Source organism: Mesoplodon bidens (assembly GCF_964165515.1).
Source record: "Mesoplodon bidens genome assembly, chromosome: 5".
In the NCBI taxonomy this organism is placed as follows: domain Eukaryota; kingdom Metazoa; phylum Chordata; class Mammalia; order Artiodactyla; family Ziphiidae; genus Mesoplodon; species Mesoplodon bidens.
The window spans coordinates 59,589,131-59,606,589 of NC_138161.1; the positions used below are offsets into that span (position 1 = coordinate 59,589,131).

The 17,459-nt window shown below is 36.4% G+C and overlaps 1 protein-coding gene across 1 annotated transcript in view; it reads right to left on the reverse strand.

The window, feature by feature from the left end:
- Positions 1–709: 709 nt before the first annotated feature.
- The window catches only part of ATG3 (autophagy related 3), a 28,681-nt gene continuing 11,931 nt past the window's right edge, over positions 710–17,459 (reverse strand). The window contains exons 5-12 of the mRNA XM_081234515.1: positions 17,203–17,310; positions 12,276–12,325; positions 10,153–10,234; positions 6,438–6,472; positions 6,038–6,193; positions 4,912–5,039; positions 2,573–2,641; positions 710–942 (exon numbers count right to left, since the gene is read on the reverse strand). Of these exons, the coding sequence (XP_081090641.1) occupies positions 861–942; positions 2,573–2,641; positions 4,912–5,039; positions 6,038–6,193; positions 6,438–6,472; positions 10,153–10,234; positions 12,276–12,325; positions 17,203–17,310 (710 nt within the window). The 3' untranslated portion in view covers positions 710–860. The remainder of the gene's footprint in view (positions 943–2,572; positions 2,642–4,911; positions 5,040–6,037; positions 6,194–6,437; positions 6,473–10,152; positions 10,235–12,275; positions 12,326–17,202; positions 17,311–17,459) is intronic.

Below are 17,459 nucleotides of genomic sequence, written 5' to 3' on the forward strand. Positions count from 1 at the left end.
ATTCTTGAATGATGAGGAATACAAACCAAGAAACAAACCAAGAAACCTTTGTTCCTTAGAGGCAGGGTTAGCCACTCCCACTACGTGCAAGATGGAAAGAAAGGGGACGAGGGGGCAATGTGGGGTACGAAGAGAATGTAACAGGAGTCCCCAAAGGGCCTGGGTTCTACTCTTTGGCTCTCAGCAGGTGTCCCTGAGTAGAACCACACTTAACCTTTCTGAACTCCCAGACCCGTATCTGTAAACTGATGTGATACAACAAAGGGATCCCTTTAAATTCTAATATTCTATCAGGCAATCACCACAGGAAAAATATTCCTGAATCCTTAATAAAAAAAATAACTTTGGTGATACCAACTTAGTAAAACAATCCAGAAACAAAATAAGTAACAGCACTTAACGCATTTCCTGGCACACAGTAAGTACTTCATCAATATTAACTACTAGCAGATAGGAGACTTAGGGAGATGGTCAGAGAGGGGAAACAAAAGGAACAGAAAGAAGAAGGGAAGGTGAGTCTAGCATGCAGTATTTTCTAGCCCCAGCTCTCACATTATTACACATTTAAATACCTTCCTCACAAGTGTGAACCAAAAATACTCATCATTCTGTATGAGATACTTCTACACTTAAAAGAATTATCATCTTTTGATAAGAAGCAAGAAAAGCGGTCTCTTTACACTCATTTTTATTACACAAATAAGGCTGGTAGAGGAACTTTTTTTATTTAATGCATAAACATATAATTCTCTTTATTAGAGAAATTGTACATATTGGTGAATATGGTCAATGGTCACATCTATGGGTTAATTCTTTAAAAATCAGAACCAATAATTAGGATAGATTCTATGCTCTCTTTGTTACATTGTGAAGTGTCTTGTGTAGTCATATTCTATTGTTGGAATGACAGCTTGTACAAATTTCAAGAAAATTAGAAGATACCTAAAGGTCTTTAGCTAAGGAAAACAGATTGGTAAATAGTTCTATATTTAAGCTAACATTGTAAATATCCATTTTATTAAGTAATAACTCCTCAGAAAAAATACAGAAGACAAAATCTTAAATCAAGTATATTATATTAAAAAAATTCGTTCATGCAATTGGTGTCTATTCAGCATGAGGCTCTCTATAAGAATGACTGACCCGGCCGCATTTAATATTTGCATGTAAGACTTCTTAATGAGTACAAGTTCATATTAGCCCAAATATTTTAATATAAAGACAAGGTTGTACATGTTTAAATGAGTGGGAGATGGTCTTTTTATTGCCTGTAAGTTTGCTAGAGTATGTTAGAAAATGAGACAGTGTAAAGAATATAAAAATACTGAAGGAAAAGAACAAAAAATAAGTAAAAACCCTCCATAAGGAATGATTCTTGGTTAGTATATGTACTTGCCATACACTATACTGGAATAGTCTTTAATAAATCTGCTATACTGGGATGTCTTTAATAAATTTCTGAATTTTTTTCTATGTTCCACTGCACTTGGAAACATTAAGAGATTAATTTTTTTCAGGGGAATTGATGACAATTTTGAATTATATAGAGAGTCTTCCAAGTTGCTACACAGCTTCCAAAACAGAGATAAATGCTCAAATTATGCATAATAGAATTTTAAGAGTAATTCTGGTTTGGACCAAAAGTTCTTAGTTTGTTTCAGTATCAAATCAGCCCAGTGTTTCTCTGAGGCACACATTCTATTAGCAATGCTTAGTTTATCTGTAGTTCCAAGACAGTGGTGACCCCTCAGTCTACATCTAACACTGAGTGGCAGGAACCACCAAGTCGAATGTCAATCTAGCATCAAACTAATTCAAGCTCTTTGGTATTTAAATCATTGATTCTTGACTGCTTTTGATGAATCCATGCTATGGGTACGTGTATTTCAGGATCCAGTAGTTTACTTAATTCCTCTTGTCAACCCCAGAGAAATAAAGAGGGGCTCTTATCTGGAGAAAAATGAAAATACTACATTTGAAGACGACCTGAAATAGATTTCAGGTGCTTTACTTTTTAATTAACCTATTTATTTAATCTGAATTCTTTCTTTGCTTCACAGAGACCTCAGACTGACAAAACCCAACTTTACTTTTACCTGATAGAAAAGTACGTTTTTGATAACGTTAAATCAGAAATATACTTGAAAAGATATTCATGTGTTATCCTCTAAATTCACAGGTTATTCATCTTTCATCAACAGATTAAGCACTTTGAGTTTCTTTTCCATAAAGAGTTCACAGTTGAGGAACTGCATACTCTCAGCCACTGCCTCAACAAACAAAAGCACTTGGCAAGCTGCTACCTAGAAGTACATATTGCTCTGAAGCTCTGTAACAAGGCAGAGCTAACTGGTGCACACAGGGACATGTGCTTATCAACTGAACAAGGCCAGAACTATCACAATGTAACATTTTCTAAATAAATTAAGGACTCCCACTAAGACTTACAGATAAGCAGGGCTAAAATAAGTTATACTACTGTGCGTTAAAGTTTATACTAAATTTCCCGAAAAGGGGGAACAAAAAATCCCAGAAGCAATTTGCCTCTAGTCGCATACACAGGTAAGGATACATATGAACACCAAGTTCTCCCCCTCCTTCTGCAACAGTCTCAATGATTTTCTTCATCACCTCAGCATGCCTAAAAGCAAAAGAACACATCTTATTAGTATAGATCAATTGGATCAAAGTAGGAAAAGCAAGTTTTTGTTTGTGAAGAAACCTACGTTATTACAGTCCGTGAATTAATTTTAATATATAACAGTACTATTGTAAAATATTCTCCTCCCTACTCCCCAACAAGCCAGATTGTTGAGTCACGCAGACAGTTTTATTGTAGCCATGGTAGTCACAAATGAACACAATGGGACTAGTTAGCTTTCCTATAATGGGGGTGGAAGGGGGGTAGGGCAGAAAATCAGAGAAAGGGAAATCATGCCAGGGCATAAATGCAGAGCAAGGGCTTTCTGCTCTGAGAAACAAAAAAGAATCTCAACAGGCAAATTCAAAAAAGCTACATGGTAACAGCTGGTCAAAAAAAACACAAAGATATTTATAAGGCTGTGATTTTGACTGTTTAAATGTTTAACAGAGAGTAAACCAAAACTGAGTTAAAGAAAAGCCAACTGGTCAAAGTTAAGAGGTTTATATATATATATTTTTTTTCAGATTAAAATTATCTGATTCTATTTAGAAAAAACTTTTTGGCTTTATATAAAGAAGGATATTTATCTTAAGTTTTCCACAAATTTTTCTGTGGCCAACTGGTGAATCTCCTATGCTATAGAAAAAGGTGGCATCAAAGTAATTGCCTGAGCATATAATTGAGAAAAGGGCACTGTACAAAAGAAATGAACTTTTACACATATCTTGGCTTAAATAACACCGCTTCGATTTTTATAAGTACAACCTTCATGAAAGAGGCAGTCAACTTAAAAGATGAGAATAAATGTATTGGCACTGAGAATATGAAGACATAATCTGAGGCAGCCAACGGCAAGGCCTAAAATGCCCTTGCTGTCTCATTTTACAGGCCCCCAGCTTTTTTTGGCCTTATTTACATTATATTCCGTAATACAGTCATTTACTAAAATGTTTAACATCACTAGTTAAATTACTTATCTCTTTTTCCCACTGAGTAAAGTTTATACTTCAGAAAGAGACCTGCCTCAGTTTGATAAGCTCTGTCCTAAACTCTCAAGCCATAAGAGGAACCAAAAAAATAACTCTCAAAAGTGAAAACCTTTTAGATTAGATTTTTTTTTTTTTTTTTTTCGGTACGCGGGCCTCTCACTGTTGTGGCCCCTCCCGTTGTGGAGCACAGGCTCCGGACGCGCAGGCTCAGCGGCCATGGCTCACGGGCCCAGCCGCTCCGCGGCATGTGGGATCCTCCCAGACCGGGGCACGAACCCGTGTCCCCTGCATAGGCAGGCGGACTCTCAACCACTGCGCCACCAGGGAAGCCCTAGATTAGATAATTTTAGGTAGTTTTAGTTTTAAACTAATGACTCTTGAAATACTTTTCATAGTTAGCATTATTAACACTCTTAACATAAACAAACTTGAAAAATGAACTAGACTTCCTATGGGATAGGTTTTTGGAATAAAAAGGTTGTTAAAAATGAGAAGAAAATATTAAAGGATTTTTTAAAACAAGACTGTTGCCTCTAATTAGTCAATAGAATATCAGAGTTTTCATCTGAAAAATTCTGTTACCAAAATTGCTCAATGATTTGTAGAAGTTACCCATTAGAAACAACTGAAAGAATTTAGCATGTAACTTTTTTTAAGGAAAATTCTAAACAGATCATATATATAGATTCAGTTTCACTTATTTGGCCCTGTGAAAATACATTAATACAAAGAAATCCCAAATTATAAAATGTACTTGATTTGGTAGGGCTGAAAACCTCTTAATTGAAAAGTAAAGGAATACAAATTCTACATACATCTCCCTTCACTAACCAATAAAAAGAGATAAATAGGTCACCTAGAAAAAGCACAAAGTTAACTTTACATTGCACGTTCGCACAAAGATATATCACAATAGAGCAAACTGTGTCTAAATGATTAGTACTTTTTAATCTAAAAAGGATCTTCGAAAGTATTCTTGGAGCTAATAACAGGAGTGAAATCACAAAGATATATACTATAACTAAATACACACAAAGGACAAAAATTATTCCTAATGAATTTAAACTTAAAGGAAATTGGTAAGGTTTTTTTTTCCTTTGTCTTATATATTATTTAAGCACAAAAACATTCCTAAGGAAGACAAAAGAGAATTTTATTTATTAAGTAAATTTTTTCTGTTCGGGCACCATGTTTATACAGACTCCCAAGTAGTAAATCCATGAAGTATACACACACACACACACACATATGCACACAAATACACACACACAGACACACCTGCATGGGTGAACTGAACACATAGGAGGTGGTGGAAGATGAGGGTGATTTTCAATGGTCACTGTTTTCTTCACATGATCTTGACTGATGTCTTCATACATGTGCTCAACTGTTAAAGGCTGCCGTTGCTAAAACCATAAAAAGTACTTTGAAATTACCGTTTAAAAACTTTTAGGCCTAAACTTCAGGGTTTATACTTATCCCCACCTCCCACATCACTTGCAGTTCTGAATTCTATACTATTTAGAATCACCAGATTATTTGGGGCAAAGGATTTATTTACACCAAGTAGGGAGGGAGGGAGGAGAGAGTCTGTCCATCAAGGCTATGTGACATCAGCCACCATCTAATACAGAAAAGATCCCACAAGGCAGGTTCATGGCTATCAAAACATTTTATAACTTTATAACATCTTTTAGGCCAATTTTGTTTTATTTTCTTGTTTCCCATTTATAGTCATTGGAATGACAGGTTAAACAAGTTAATTTTATTTCAGTTATCCTTTAATTCAATTAAGTGAAATTCTTAAGGAAAAAAACTACATGCAATATGATCATTCTGCAAATGCCTATATATCCAATAGATATAATCCCAAACAAAATTTAGTACAACAAACCAACTTCAATTTTCCTCACATTTTTTTTTTTTTTTTTTTTTTTTTTTTGCGGTACGCAGGCCTCTCACTGCTGTGGCCTCTCCCGTTGCGGAGCACGGGCTCTGGACGCGCAGGCTCAGCAGCCATGGCTCACGGGCCCAGCCGCTCCGTGGCATGTGGGATCTTCCCGGACGAGGACACGAACCCATGTCCCCTGCATCGGCAGGTGGACTCTCAACCACTGTGCCACCAGGGAAGCCCTTCCTCACATTTTGAAGGGATAAATAAGCTCAGGGACCAAGAAATAAATGTAAGAGATTATTTCTGTTTAATTCTTAGCAGTGGTGTTGTTACAATGAATAATTCACAGTTTCTTCAAAATAAGAATCAAACTCAACATTAATCACAAAATTATAAAACAAATGATTTGTAAAATTTAAAAGGCAGAAGTATATATATCCATGGGCCTAATGACAAAAGAATTCAACACAAAAATTTTAAATATTTACATTACAATGTCTTTATTTTTACCTCATCATAACCGAACAACCATAGTCGTGGTGTCTGGTAATATTTATCATAAGTGATGTAAAGGTCATAAGTTCTGGTTTGCAAAATAGCATCTTCACCTCCAGCATCAGTTTTAGCTTTACAAGCTTCTACTAGTTTCCTTGTATCTAGAGTAGCCTGGTAATAGTGGAGAAAAATTTACAACCATTAAAATCACTATGAATGTCATGTTTTAGAAAATCTATTTTTCCCATCTCATATATTTTTTATTCAACAGCATATATAGCAAAATTTAAAGCTAAAATGTTATATACTGTAAGCAATGTACACATATTAAAAACTTATTTGATAGATCAAGATATTAAGAACACTAATCTCCAAGTTTACTCATTAAAAAAAAGAAAAAACTTGATTTACAAACCTCATCTGTTTCCAACAATCCACTCTCTTCATATTCTGTTTAAAAAAGCAACAAAAGACTAATCAAGTTCAAAGTAATTTCCTAAACCAAATTACATATTACTTCAGCGTATCATTCAAAACCTAGGTTTTTGCTTTTGTTCTGACTGAAGATATTGAATAAACATGAGGAAGCTAATTCTATACTTCTAAAGCAGCAGACACTTTACCTGACAAAGCCAGAGAAACTTTGCAGGCTTAAGGCTTGGTCTGTGCTACAACAGTCTATTACTAATACCAACTGGCACAATAATACTGTAGAGCCCTAGGTGACTCCATAAGGTGCACAAGGCTATTTATAGAATTGCATAAAACGTGCTCATTAAAGTCATCACTGACTTCCACTTAGCTGAATCCAGTGGTAAATTCCTAGTTTTCATCTTAATTGACCTCTCAGGAACATCTGGCATGATTTATTCCCTCTTCCTTGGAACGTTTTCTTTCCTCAGCCTTTAAGATACTACATTTTCCTGGCTTTCCTCCCACCTCACTAGCTTCTCCTTCACTATCTCCTATGCTGGTTCCCCTTCATCATCTACAGTAACTACGGCCTCAGTTTTTGGACCTTGTCTCTTCTTTAACCACACTTACTCCCTTGATGATTTCATCTAGCCCCAATGGCTTTAAATGCTGATGACTCTTAAATTTATTCCCTGACTGCAAACATGGATACTTAATTGTTTACTTATGACTCCAATGAATGACTAAGGAGCAGAGCAAATATCACATGTCAAAAACTGAGCTCCTGGGCTTCCCTGGTGGCGCAGTGGTGGAGAGTCCGCCTGCCGATGCAGGGGACACGGGTTCATGCCCAGGTCCGGGAGGATCCCACATGCCACAGAGCGGCTGGGCCCGTGAGCCGTGGCCGCTGAGCCTGTGCGTCTGGAGCCTGTGCTCCGCAACGGGAGAGGCCACAACAGTGAGAGGCCCGCGTATCACCAAAAAAAAAAAACAAAAAAAAAAAAACAAAAAAAAAAAACTGAGCTCCTGACTCCCCCTCCAAAGCCATTCATTCACTCCTACAGTTTTCCCCATCTCAATAATGACATCTTTCCAGACGTTTGGGTCAAAAACCTTGGAGTCACACTTGAGTACTCTCTCTCCCTCATGTCACATCCAATCCAGCAACAAATCCTTTTTCGGCCCTACCCCCAAAATATGTCCAGAATCTGCAGTTTCTCATCACTTCCAATTCCTACTCGAGTCCATGCCACAGTCATTTCTTGCCTAGATTATCAAAATAGCCACCTAACTGTTGTCCCTGTCCCTTCACTCTATTCTCAACACTGCAGTCACAGCGATTCTGTTGAGATGTTAAATCTCATTCTCAGTTGTTCCTCTACTTAGAAAAACCCTCCAATGGCTTCTTGTCTCACTCTGAGTTAAAGCCAGGGCCCTACACGGTCTGGTCCCCGGGTTACCTCTCTGACTCCATGCTTTATTACTCTCCTCTCTCCTCTCTAGACATAGGAGCCTCCTTGCAGTATTTTATACAAGCCACACATGCTCCCACTTCAGGGCCTTTGCACTCTTCCTCAGATATCCAAATAGCTTATCCGTTCACTTCCTGCCAGGCTTTACTTAAAAGGCATACCCTCAGTGAGGTTCTTCCCTGACTAACCTATTTAAAAATTACAACACTCATCATACTACAAGACTCCCTATCCCCTCCCGCCTTTTTCTCCCTAACACTTATAACCATCTAAGACAATGTTTCGCTTATCTACTGTTTTTTGTCTGTGTCCCCTAAACCAAATATTAGCTCCGTGAGATCACGTCTACTGCTTTATCTCCAGCACCAAATACAGTATCCGACACATAGATACTGTATTGCTTGATAAATATTTGATGATGAAATGATGATAAATATCTGATGGATGAAAATTAACTGTTACATTAGATACCAACAGCACTGTTTTTAAGCAAAATTCCATATATAGCAATTGTCTCTTCAACTCTATCCAAGGGAAATGTAACTAACATACTAAAAGCCTGCCAGATATTTAAGGCAGTCCCACAGCTTGTACTCTAAAACCAGTGCTATATTCATAAGGCTCCCCACTCCAACCGGGACAACTGTATGCCATTCAGAGACAAATGGAACCCAGAAAGAGTATTTGTGTAAGAAGGTGGTTCTGACAGTTATGAGACATCCACGTGGAAGTGAAACTAAACAAGTAGATGTGAAGTTCAGGAGATCTGGGTTGGGGGTTTAGACATGGATGTCTTGAGCACAGAAATGGTATAGGAGGTTGCTGTGAGCAACTTCGGTTACAAGTAACTCATTTGGATTTCCTCAAAGAATAGGAGTACACAATGGAAATAAGGACAAGACTCTTACTAGAATTCAGGAACAGATATACAGCCAGGTTTCACAGAAACTCAGAAGTAATTTAGGAAACAAAACTGAAAAAGGGACTTTTAAGTAAAGGCTACTCTGGCTGATTAGGCTACGCTGTCACCTCCTCCTCATCGAACACCACTTGCCCTTATGGTGCTTCAACTCTACTGACGCTACCTTCTACTTTTGCATTCTCTCTCACTAAATCCTACGTATTGGGGGGATTTAGCCACCTTACAGCCTCCAAAATACCTGCCCTGTCTTTTTTATATCCTCTTCCTTTTTCCAACTAACCCTCTCCCTATACATACACATATTCATATTTAAACTCTCATAGAGAATCTAATGTAATTTATACACCATTTTTCCTGTTGTAAACAACTCTGTGCCAGATCACAGTATTCCATTACAGAAGTCATAAGAGTAGCTAAAAATCTACCTGGGAGTGAGCAGAAAAAAAAAAAAAGTGAAACCCTATGAAACAGTTAACATTTAACAGTGAAGCAGAAGTAAAAGAGCCCAGCAAGATGACTTAAAAGAAACAGTCAAGGAAAGTGGAGGAAATCCTGTGTCAAAAAATCAAGGGAGGAAAAATAAGAGGAGGAGATGGTTAACAGGATCAAATAAATAATGCAAAGAAGGTAAGTATAATAAAGACAGATTGGATTTAACAGAGAGGTTGTCCTGATGACAGCAATTTCTACATCTAATTTTAAATATCTGAGGTTTCACCTGTATTAAAGATGATCATGCTAATGAAATAGGAAGCTTTGAATAGCCGTATACTTTTAGACCTGTATTACTGTGTTCTGTTAGTACAGTGGGTTTCAATCTCTTGTAACAATGATTCACTAATGCACTGAGTCTCAGCTAGCAATCCTAGGAAGGCAGTTCAGATTTTCAGGGAGCAGTGGGGGGATTCCATGTAGTTCAAAAGGCCCCATTAAGAATCACTATCATAAGGTTTTAGTAGTAAGATGTTATCAAAAAGGAAAAAGAAAATACTAAATGCCAGAACAAATTTTGTTCTGTTCTGAAAGAATTTAAGAATTAGCTTAAGAATCTGTGTCTTACAGCTGTACCCAGCATTAAAGATTTATGATCAGTACTGATCTCAGCAGAAATAATGCTGTCACGGCTATGCTCTGGGTGAAGTAGAAGAGTCCAAGACCAAGATAAGTTCTGTGCTGATTAAATTTAAACTAAACAAATCCCCTCTAGGCTGTTAAATGTTAAATTTAGAACTCAGTGGAGTAGAATTCTTAACTCACATCAATTACATAAATTCTAAAAGCAATATTCTATTGTGATTAAAGCAAATCCAGAACACGAATACCTTCCATATCTGCAGCTTCTCCTTCATCTTCCTCTTCCTCCTCCTCACATAATGCTGAGCAATCTTGGAGTTTTATACTGTCCTTTGAAATTGATTATATTTAAAGTCACTTAAATATGTTCATTAGTTCAAATACTGAGCACCCACATGCCAGCACAGTGCTAACTAACCACTGTAAAAGTAAGAGTGATAAGATATTTCTTATGCTCAAGAAACTCCTCCATCAGATGACAAACCTGTAAGCCAATCTTTAAGAGTGATGTGCTAAGTGATGTGACTGAAAAACATAAAAGTATCATAGAAGCACCAAGTCAACTAAAAAAGTTGGCAGTTGCACTTCCAACAAAACAATACTTCTAGTTAAGCAATTCATTAGTATTAGAAAACTAATTCAAAGTTAACTTGCACACTTAAAGGAGAAAAAGCTATATATCTATAAATCACAATACATTTATAAGTTAAATTTATTATTATAAATAATACCATATTCTCTAATTTGTTAACATTCCTGACTGAATTAAGCAATTACAGTGATTAGAACACATAAGATTTCAGTTCTTAACTATATTTGCACTAGAATGAAATAATGCTAACCAAAGCTAAGCCTAATATACAATTATCATTTTCACAAAATTAATATTCTAAAAATCTGAAGTCAATGTAGTAGGTAAAAAATTGGACATTTAGTTTCACCTAATTTATAATTTTACTCTGGATAGCAAGTATTCTAAGCACTAAATTATAAATAATCATGTAAATTCTATATTAAACAGGAAGTGACAGAGAAGATATATTCTAGTAAATTATTCTAAATATTCAACCTTTACTAGGACATAAGAATGTTAAGTGGGATACAAAGTACCATATTAACCATTATTGCGTTTATTAAAAACTCTTAAAAGAATTACCATAAACCTATCAAACAATGCTCTCCACACTCCTCTGCCATTTATCATTCCCAAAGTCTGAAGCATACATACTAATGGCTGGAGTAAACAAGAGCTTCTGAAGCAGCAAAGCCATTTATGTAATTTTTCCTTTATCATTCAAATTCTCCAAAAAGTAAAACTTCAAAAGGATGAATTCTCAGGCTAATGAACTGAACCTTAAATCCCTAACAAGCATAAAATGGTACACAGGGAAAAAAAATATTGTTTTGGTTTCTAACACCTTCTGTTAAGCCCCAGTAACAAATCCCCAAAGATCCAAATGACAAAAACACATAAAGAAGACTATCTTAAACTAGGAACTGTTGTAGTTGAATGTTTCATAAGGACAAAAGGAACACAATTATTCTGTCCGAATATTCTATCCTCTAAGAGATTTGACTGTGAACAAAATAGTTAAGAAAAGATAAGGGTGAAGGCATTTCGTATATTTTTCTATATTATTTCAAACAACTATATCAAAAATATGAAGAAAACTGTAATCATTCTTTCTCTAGAAATGGAAAAGCTAATGTAATACAGATAGTCTAAATTAACTGAAAACTTACAAGCAGAAACTTTCTACCCAGTTATATATTTTTACCCTTCCTTCAAATAAACTGTACAGTAAAACCAATTTAGCTTCCACTCATCCAAAATGTCATGATTTTGGATGACATAAAGTTTCCTTTAAATTTTCAAAACAAAAAAACAAGAATCCCTCAAATTAGCAGTAAATTAAGAAACTACAGAAGAAATGAGTAAATTACTTAATGTTTAAACTACAAATTTAAACACGATACCATCAGCAGCTACTGATCAGCAAGTAAATAAATCCTCTCCAAACCTCCACTTGAAGACCATTTGGTACTTATACTTAAAAAAGCCGTTTCTTTTAAAATGGTCTAGAAATCTCCCCAATTAGTAAAAAAAATTTGTAGATTTTAACCAGTTACAATCTCAAAAAATGTTCTTCTTAACCATTTGACAGATTAAAGAAAAGAGAAGCACTGGGAAACAGCAGGGTTTTGGTATGTTGATGTAGAAAAATGAGAGGGAATAAAATAGCTGGAATTTAAAAGAGCTTGATAATAAATAATTAGAGTTTGCATAAAAATGATATGAATAATCTCAAAATAAATATACATGCAAATAACTAGGTCACTGAATTTAGAAACATAAGTAAACAACCAGTACCTTGCTTTCCAGTGTAATCTCCTTAACTGCTTCGGTTATTCCTGCAATACCTGTTTAAAATTCAGCAGAATATAACTAAAATTAAGTTGTAAACATCCTCCATTTATCTGATTTAATATAAAAATACTTAATATTACCTAAATTCTCAAAATTCTCTGAAACAAGGAGGCAATGTTAGCAGCACTTTTACAAATGAACTCTAATAGGAATAAATAATCCCAAAGGCACCATTCATATTAAAAATTTTTAAATACCAATTTAATATTTTACCATAAATTATTCTACTCTATCATTCCTCATTCACTATTCTTCACTTATTTACTTTCCTTGTGTGAGTCTATCTAAATAAATATTCATCCTCAGAAAATGAACAGATTAAGAGATTACAGGAATCATACTGGGTTGGTCAAAAGGTTCATTCGTTTTTTTCCGTAAGATGGCTCTAATAGCACTTAGTTATCTTTAACTTCATTCCAAACAATTTTGTTAGATTGTATGTGACAGCTGTCATATCGACATGCATTTAAAAAAAAAACATCAAAATTGGTGAATTTCTGTGTAGCCATTTTACTGTTGAGGATGGAAGAAAAAAAGCAACATTTTCGGCATATTATGCTTTATTATTTCAAGAAAGGTAAAAACATAACGGAAATGCAAAAAAAGATTTGTGTAGTGTATGGAGAAGGTGCTGTGACTGATCGAACATGTCAAAAATGGTTTGTGAAGTTTCGTGCTGGAGATTTCTCTCTGGACAATGCTCCACGGTCAGGTAGACCAGTCGAGGTTGATACCGATCAATTCGAGACATTAACTGAGAACAATCAATGTTACACCACGTGGGAGATAGCCGACATATGCAAAATATCCAAATCAAGCGTTGAAAATCATTTGCACCAGCTTGGTTATGTTAATCACTTTGATGTTTGGGTTCCACATAAGATAAGCAGAAAAAACCTTTTTTTTTTTGGCTGCGTTGGGTCTTTGTTGCTGTGTGCGGGCTTTTTTTTTCTCTAGTTGCGGCGAGCAGGGGCTACTCTTTCTTGCGGTGTGTTGGCTTCTCTTGTTGTGGAGCATGGGCTCTAGGTGCACGGGCTTCAGTAGTTGCAGCACGGGGGCCCTAGAGCACGCGGGTTTCAGAGTCGTGGCACGTGGGCTCTGGAGCGCAGGCTCCGTAGTTGCGGCGCACGGGCTTAGTTGCTCCGCGTCATGTGGGATCTTCCTGGACCAGGGATCGAACCCAAGTCCCCTGCAATGGTAGGCGGATTCTTAACCACTGCGAAGTCCCTGGAAAAAACCTTCTTGACTGTATTTCCGCATGCGATTCTGTACTGAAACATAATGAAAACGTTCCATTTTTAAAACAAGCTGTGACGGGCAGTGAAAAGTGGATACTGTACAATAACGTGGAATGGAAAAGACTGTGGGGCAAGCGAAATGAACCGCCACCAACCACACCAAAAGCTGGTCTTCATCCAAAGAAGGTGATGTTGTGTATATAGTGGGATTGGAAGGGAGTCCTCTATTATGAGCGCCTTCTGGAAAACCAAACGATTAATTCCAACAAGTAATGCTCCCAATTAGACGAACTGAAGGCAGCACTCAGTGAAAAGCGTCCAGAATTAGTCAACAGAAAACACATAATCTTCCATCAGGATAACACAAGACCACATGTTTCTTTGATGGCCAGGCAAACCCTGTTACAGTTTGGCTGGGAGGTTCTGATTCATCTGCCATATTCACCAGACATTGCACCTTCGAATTTCCATTGATTTCAGACTTTACAAAATTCTCTTAATGGAAAAAATTTCAATTCCCTGGAAGATTGTAAAAGGCACCTGGAAAAGTTCTTTGCTCAAAAAGATATAAAGTTTTGGGAAGATGGAATTATGAAGTTGCCTGAAAAATGGCAGAAGGTAGTGGAACAGAAGGGTGAATACATTGTTCAGTAAAGTTCTTGGTGAAAATGAAAAATGTGTCTTTTATTTTTATTTAAAAACCAAAGGCTCTTTTTGGCCAACCCAGTATTTACATTTAAACCTGCACTGAAATTTTTTTCAACGAGATACTGGTTATACTAAATATGCTATTTACGGGCTTCCCTTGTGGCACAGTGGCTAAGAATCTGCCTGCCAATGCAGGGGATACGGGTTCGAGCCCTGGTCTGGGAAAATCCCACATGCCGCAGAGCAACTAAGCCCGTGAGCCACAACTACTGAGCCCACATACCACAACTATTGAAGCCCACGTGCCTAGAGCCCCTGCTCGGCAACAAGAGGAGCCACCGCAATGAGAAGCCCGTGCACTGCAACAAAGAGTAGCCCCTGTTTGCCGCAACTAGAGAAAGCCCACATGCAGCAACAAAGACCCAACGCAGCCAAAAATAAAATAAATTAATTTTAAAAAATTAAAAAAATACATGCTATTTGCTTCAGAAATCCAGGACATTCCGAGGTAGTAATATTCTATCAGGTTTATATGGGACTTTCTATTTTACTGTTTCTATATCTTATATAATCCTTACAAATACTATTCTGTAAGGTAATGATTTCTCCCTATAAAGAAATGAAGTCTCCAGAAAAAGAAAGTAATTTGCATGAATCTCAGAGACAGTTCCATGAATAGTCTGGGACTCAACCCACACCTTTTTGGTTCAATGCTCTGTCCAGTGCACCTCATTAAGCAACTACCTTGGAATCTACTGATCTCAATGAAAGTGACATTAAGCAGATGGCAGCATCGTCAGTCAGTTAAATAATATTTCTAATTCAAAATACCCATCAGCATTCTCCATTAAAGAGTTCAACAAGGATGGGAAATATTAAAGAAAAAAAACCCTAAAAACAAAATATGCTTTGCTCCTTTGTTAATCTTCTAAAGCTCTGATATATCTGTTCAATACATCCAAACCAAAGAATGACTCATTTTCACAAATGGAAAATGTCACAATCCACAGCTCTAGCATAAAACTTTTACTTCACAGTAGTTTTTCTAGAAATTATTTTATAATAGGTATGCTTATTTTATAACAGTAAAGCCCAAATATTAACATAATAAATTGCTATTACAAAACAATTCACTGAATCTACTACATAGACACAAAAGAAAATAAACCTCTTCAATCTGTTTAAATATAATGTAGTAGTATCCCATTAAACCAGACTCTCCTAAAAGTAGGACATACTGGCAAAGAAAAAGAAAGCTCAAATGATTCTAATGAAGGTAATACTCTATAAGGCTGTGATGGTTAATTTCATATGTCAACTCAACTTGGGTAGGTTATTGTGTCCCATAGTTTGATCAAACAGCAGTCTAGATCTTGCTGTGAAGGTACTTTTTAGATGTGCTTAACATTTAAATCAGTATACTTAGAGTAAAGCAGATTACCCTCCATAATGTGGGTGAGCCTCAATCAGTCGAAGGCCTTAAGAGAAAAAGACTGAGTGCTCAAGAATAATAATTAATTCTGCCCCCAGACTGCCCTTAGACTCCAGCTGCAGCAATCAACTGTTCCCTGAGTCTTCAGGCTGCTGGTCGGCCTGACCTGTACATTTCAGAATTGTTAGCTTCCACAATCACGTAAGCCAATTCCTCAAAACAAACCTGTCTGAATCTATATCCATGGTTTCTCTGGAGAACCATGACTAATACAAGGGCTAATAGAAATAAAAGAAACCTGAGAGAAGAAAAGCAGTGATGAAGCAAAGGGAACTGAGGTGAATAAAGAACCAGGCACCGAGCCTTGTGAGTCAGCTGGAAGCACTGCTTTAAGCCAATCAGAATATAGTTTAAACCTAAAATTCTAAGGGTATCTCTCATAAACATTACTTAGAATTTATGTACACCAAATTAACTGAAGTATAATACTATGTTGCTTTCTATGTAAGAAAATGATGCTACTTGTCTTCTGTCAACATGGCAAACATTTCTTTAGTTGTAGAATTTCTGTAATAGATTTCTGTCAATCCAATCATTCCGGCACCTGCTTATCTCTGTGATGAATGCCTCTGTAAATATGTACCTGGATTTTGGGGTAGGGGTTATGGAATACAATACAACTAGACAACTTGAGAAACTCACTAACTTGATATCAGAAATACAGTGCTATAACCAATGGCTCTATTCAGTCAACAGGCAATTTCCTACAGATGTGCTACTCACATCTCCCAGTCATGTGAAGACTAAAGATTTTGGAAAGATCCAGGGGAAAAATGAAAAAACAAAAAAGTCCAACAGCACGACTCAGTGGAGAAAAGAGGATGATTTTTGAAATTATTTTAAGAAGTTGTTCAATCTATTTTCTCTAGGCCTTGACATAACAACATTCAACTCATTAAGGAACAAAAGAGCTTCAAATCAAGGAGCTCAGTTCCTAAATCTGTTTCTATATCATCCTAAGGAAATGATGGCAGTATCCTTTACTCAGAGAAGAGGAGAAACAGACTTAATGAGGTACTTTTTCCTGTGCAGATTATTTATCCCTCTGACTACTGCAGTGAGTATCAACTGAGAGTAGCAATTTTGCCCCTCGCAGAATATCTGGCAATGTCTAGAGGCTTTTCTGGTTGTCACAACTGGGAGGATGTGACAGGCATCTAGTGGGTAGAGCCCAGAGACACTGCTGAACATTCTGCAATGCAGAGAAAATGCTACGACAAAGAACTGTCTTGCCCAAAACGTTTATAGTACTAAGACTGGGAAACCCTGCTCTACCACTACATTTGATATACCTCCTATTCTCTAGGAGTTAGAGGGAGAAAACTTGTTTTTAGTATCCTAGATTTAAACTCAGAACATATTTTCTTTATTAAAACTAAGTCATAATATGCCTTTATGTAGCCTTTCTTAAAAAATCGAGGCTGTTATAAAAGATTGTAAAGGAGTTTAAAACAATTTAAACTAAATACATGCCATTCTATTCTCCTCTTACCTGTATTATGATAAGTATCTACCCATCCCCCATCACCATCATCTTCTTCAATGATAGCTTCCAATTCATCTGAATATTCCATCTGTTTGCACCGCTTGTAGCATGGCACTATAAAAAAATGGCAAAAACAGTTACTAGGACATAATCTGCTTCCTATAAATCCATTTAAAAAAGAGAAAGTTTATGCCATGAAATATATTTCTGCCACCAAAATATCAGGTAAATATCATATTTTACTTCTAATAGGAGTACTTAAT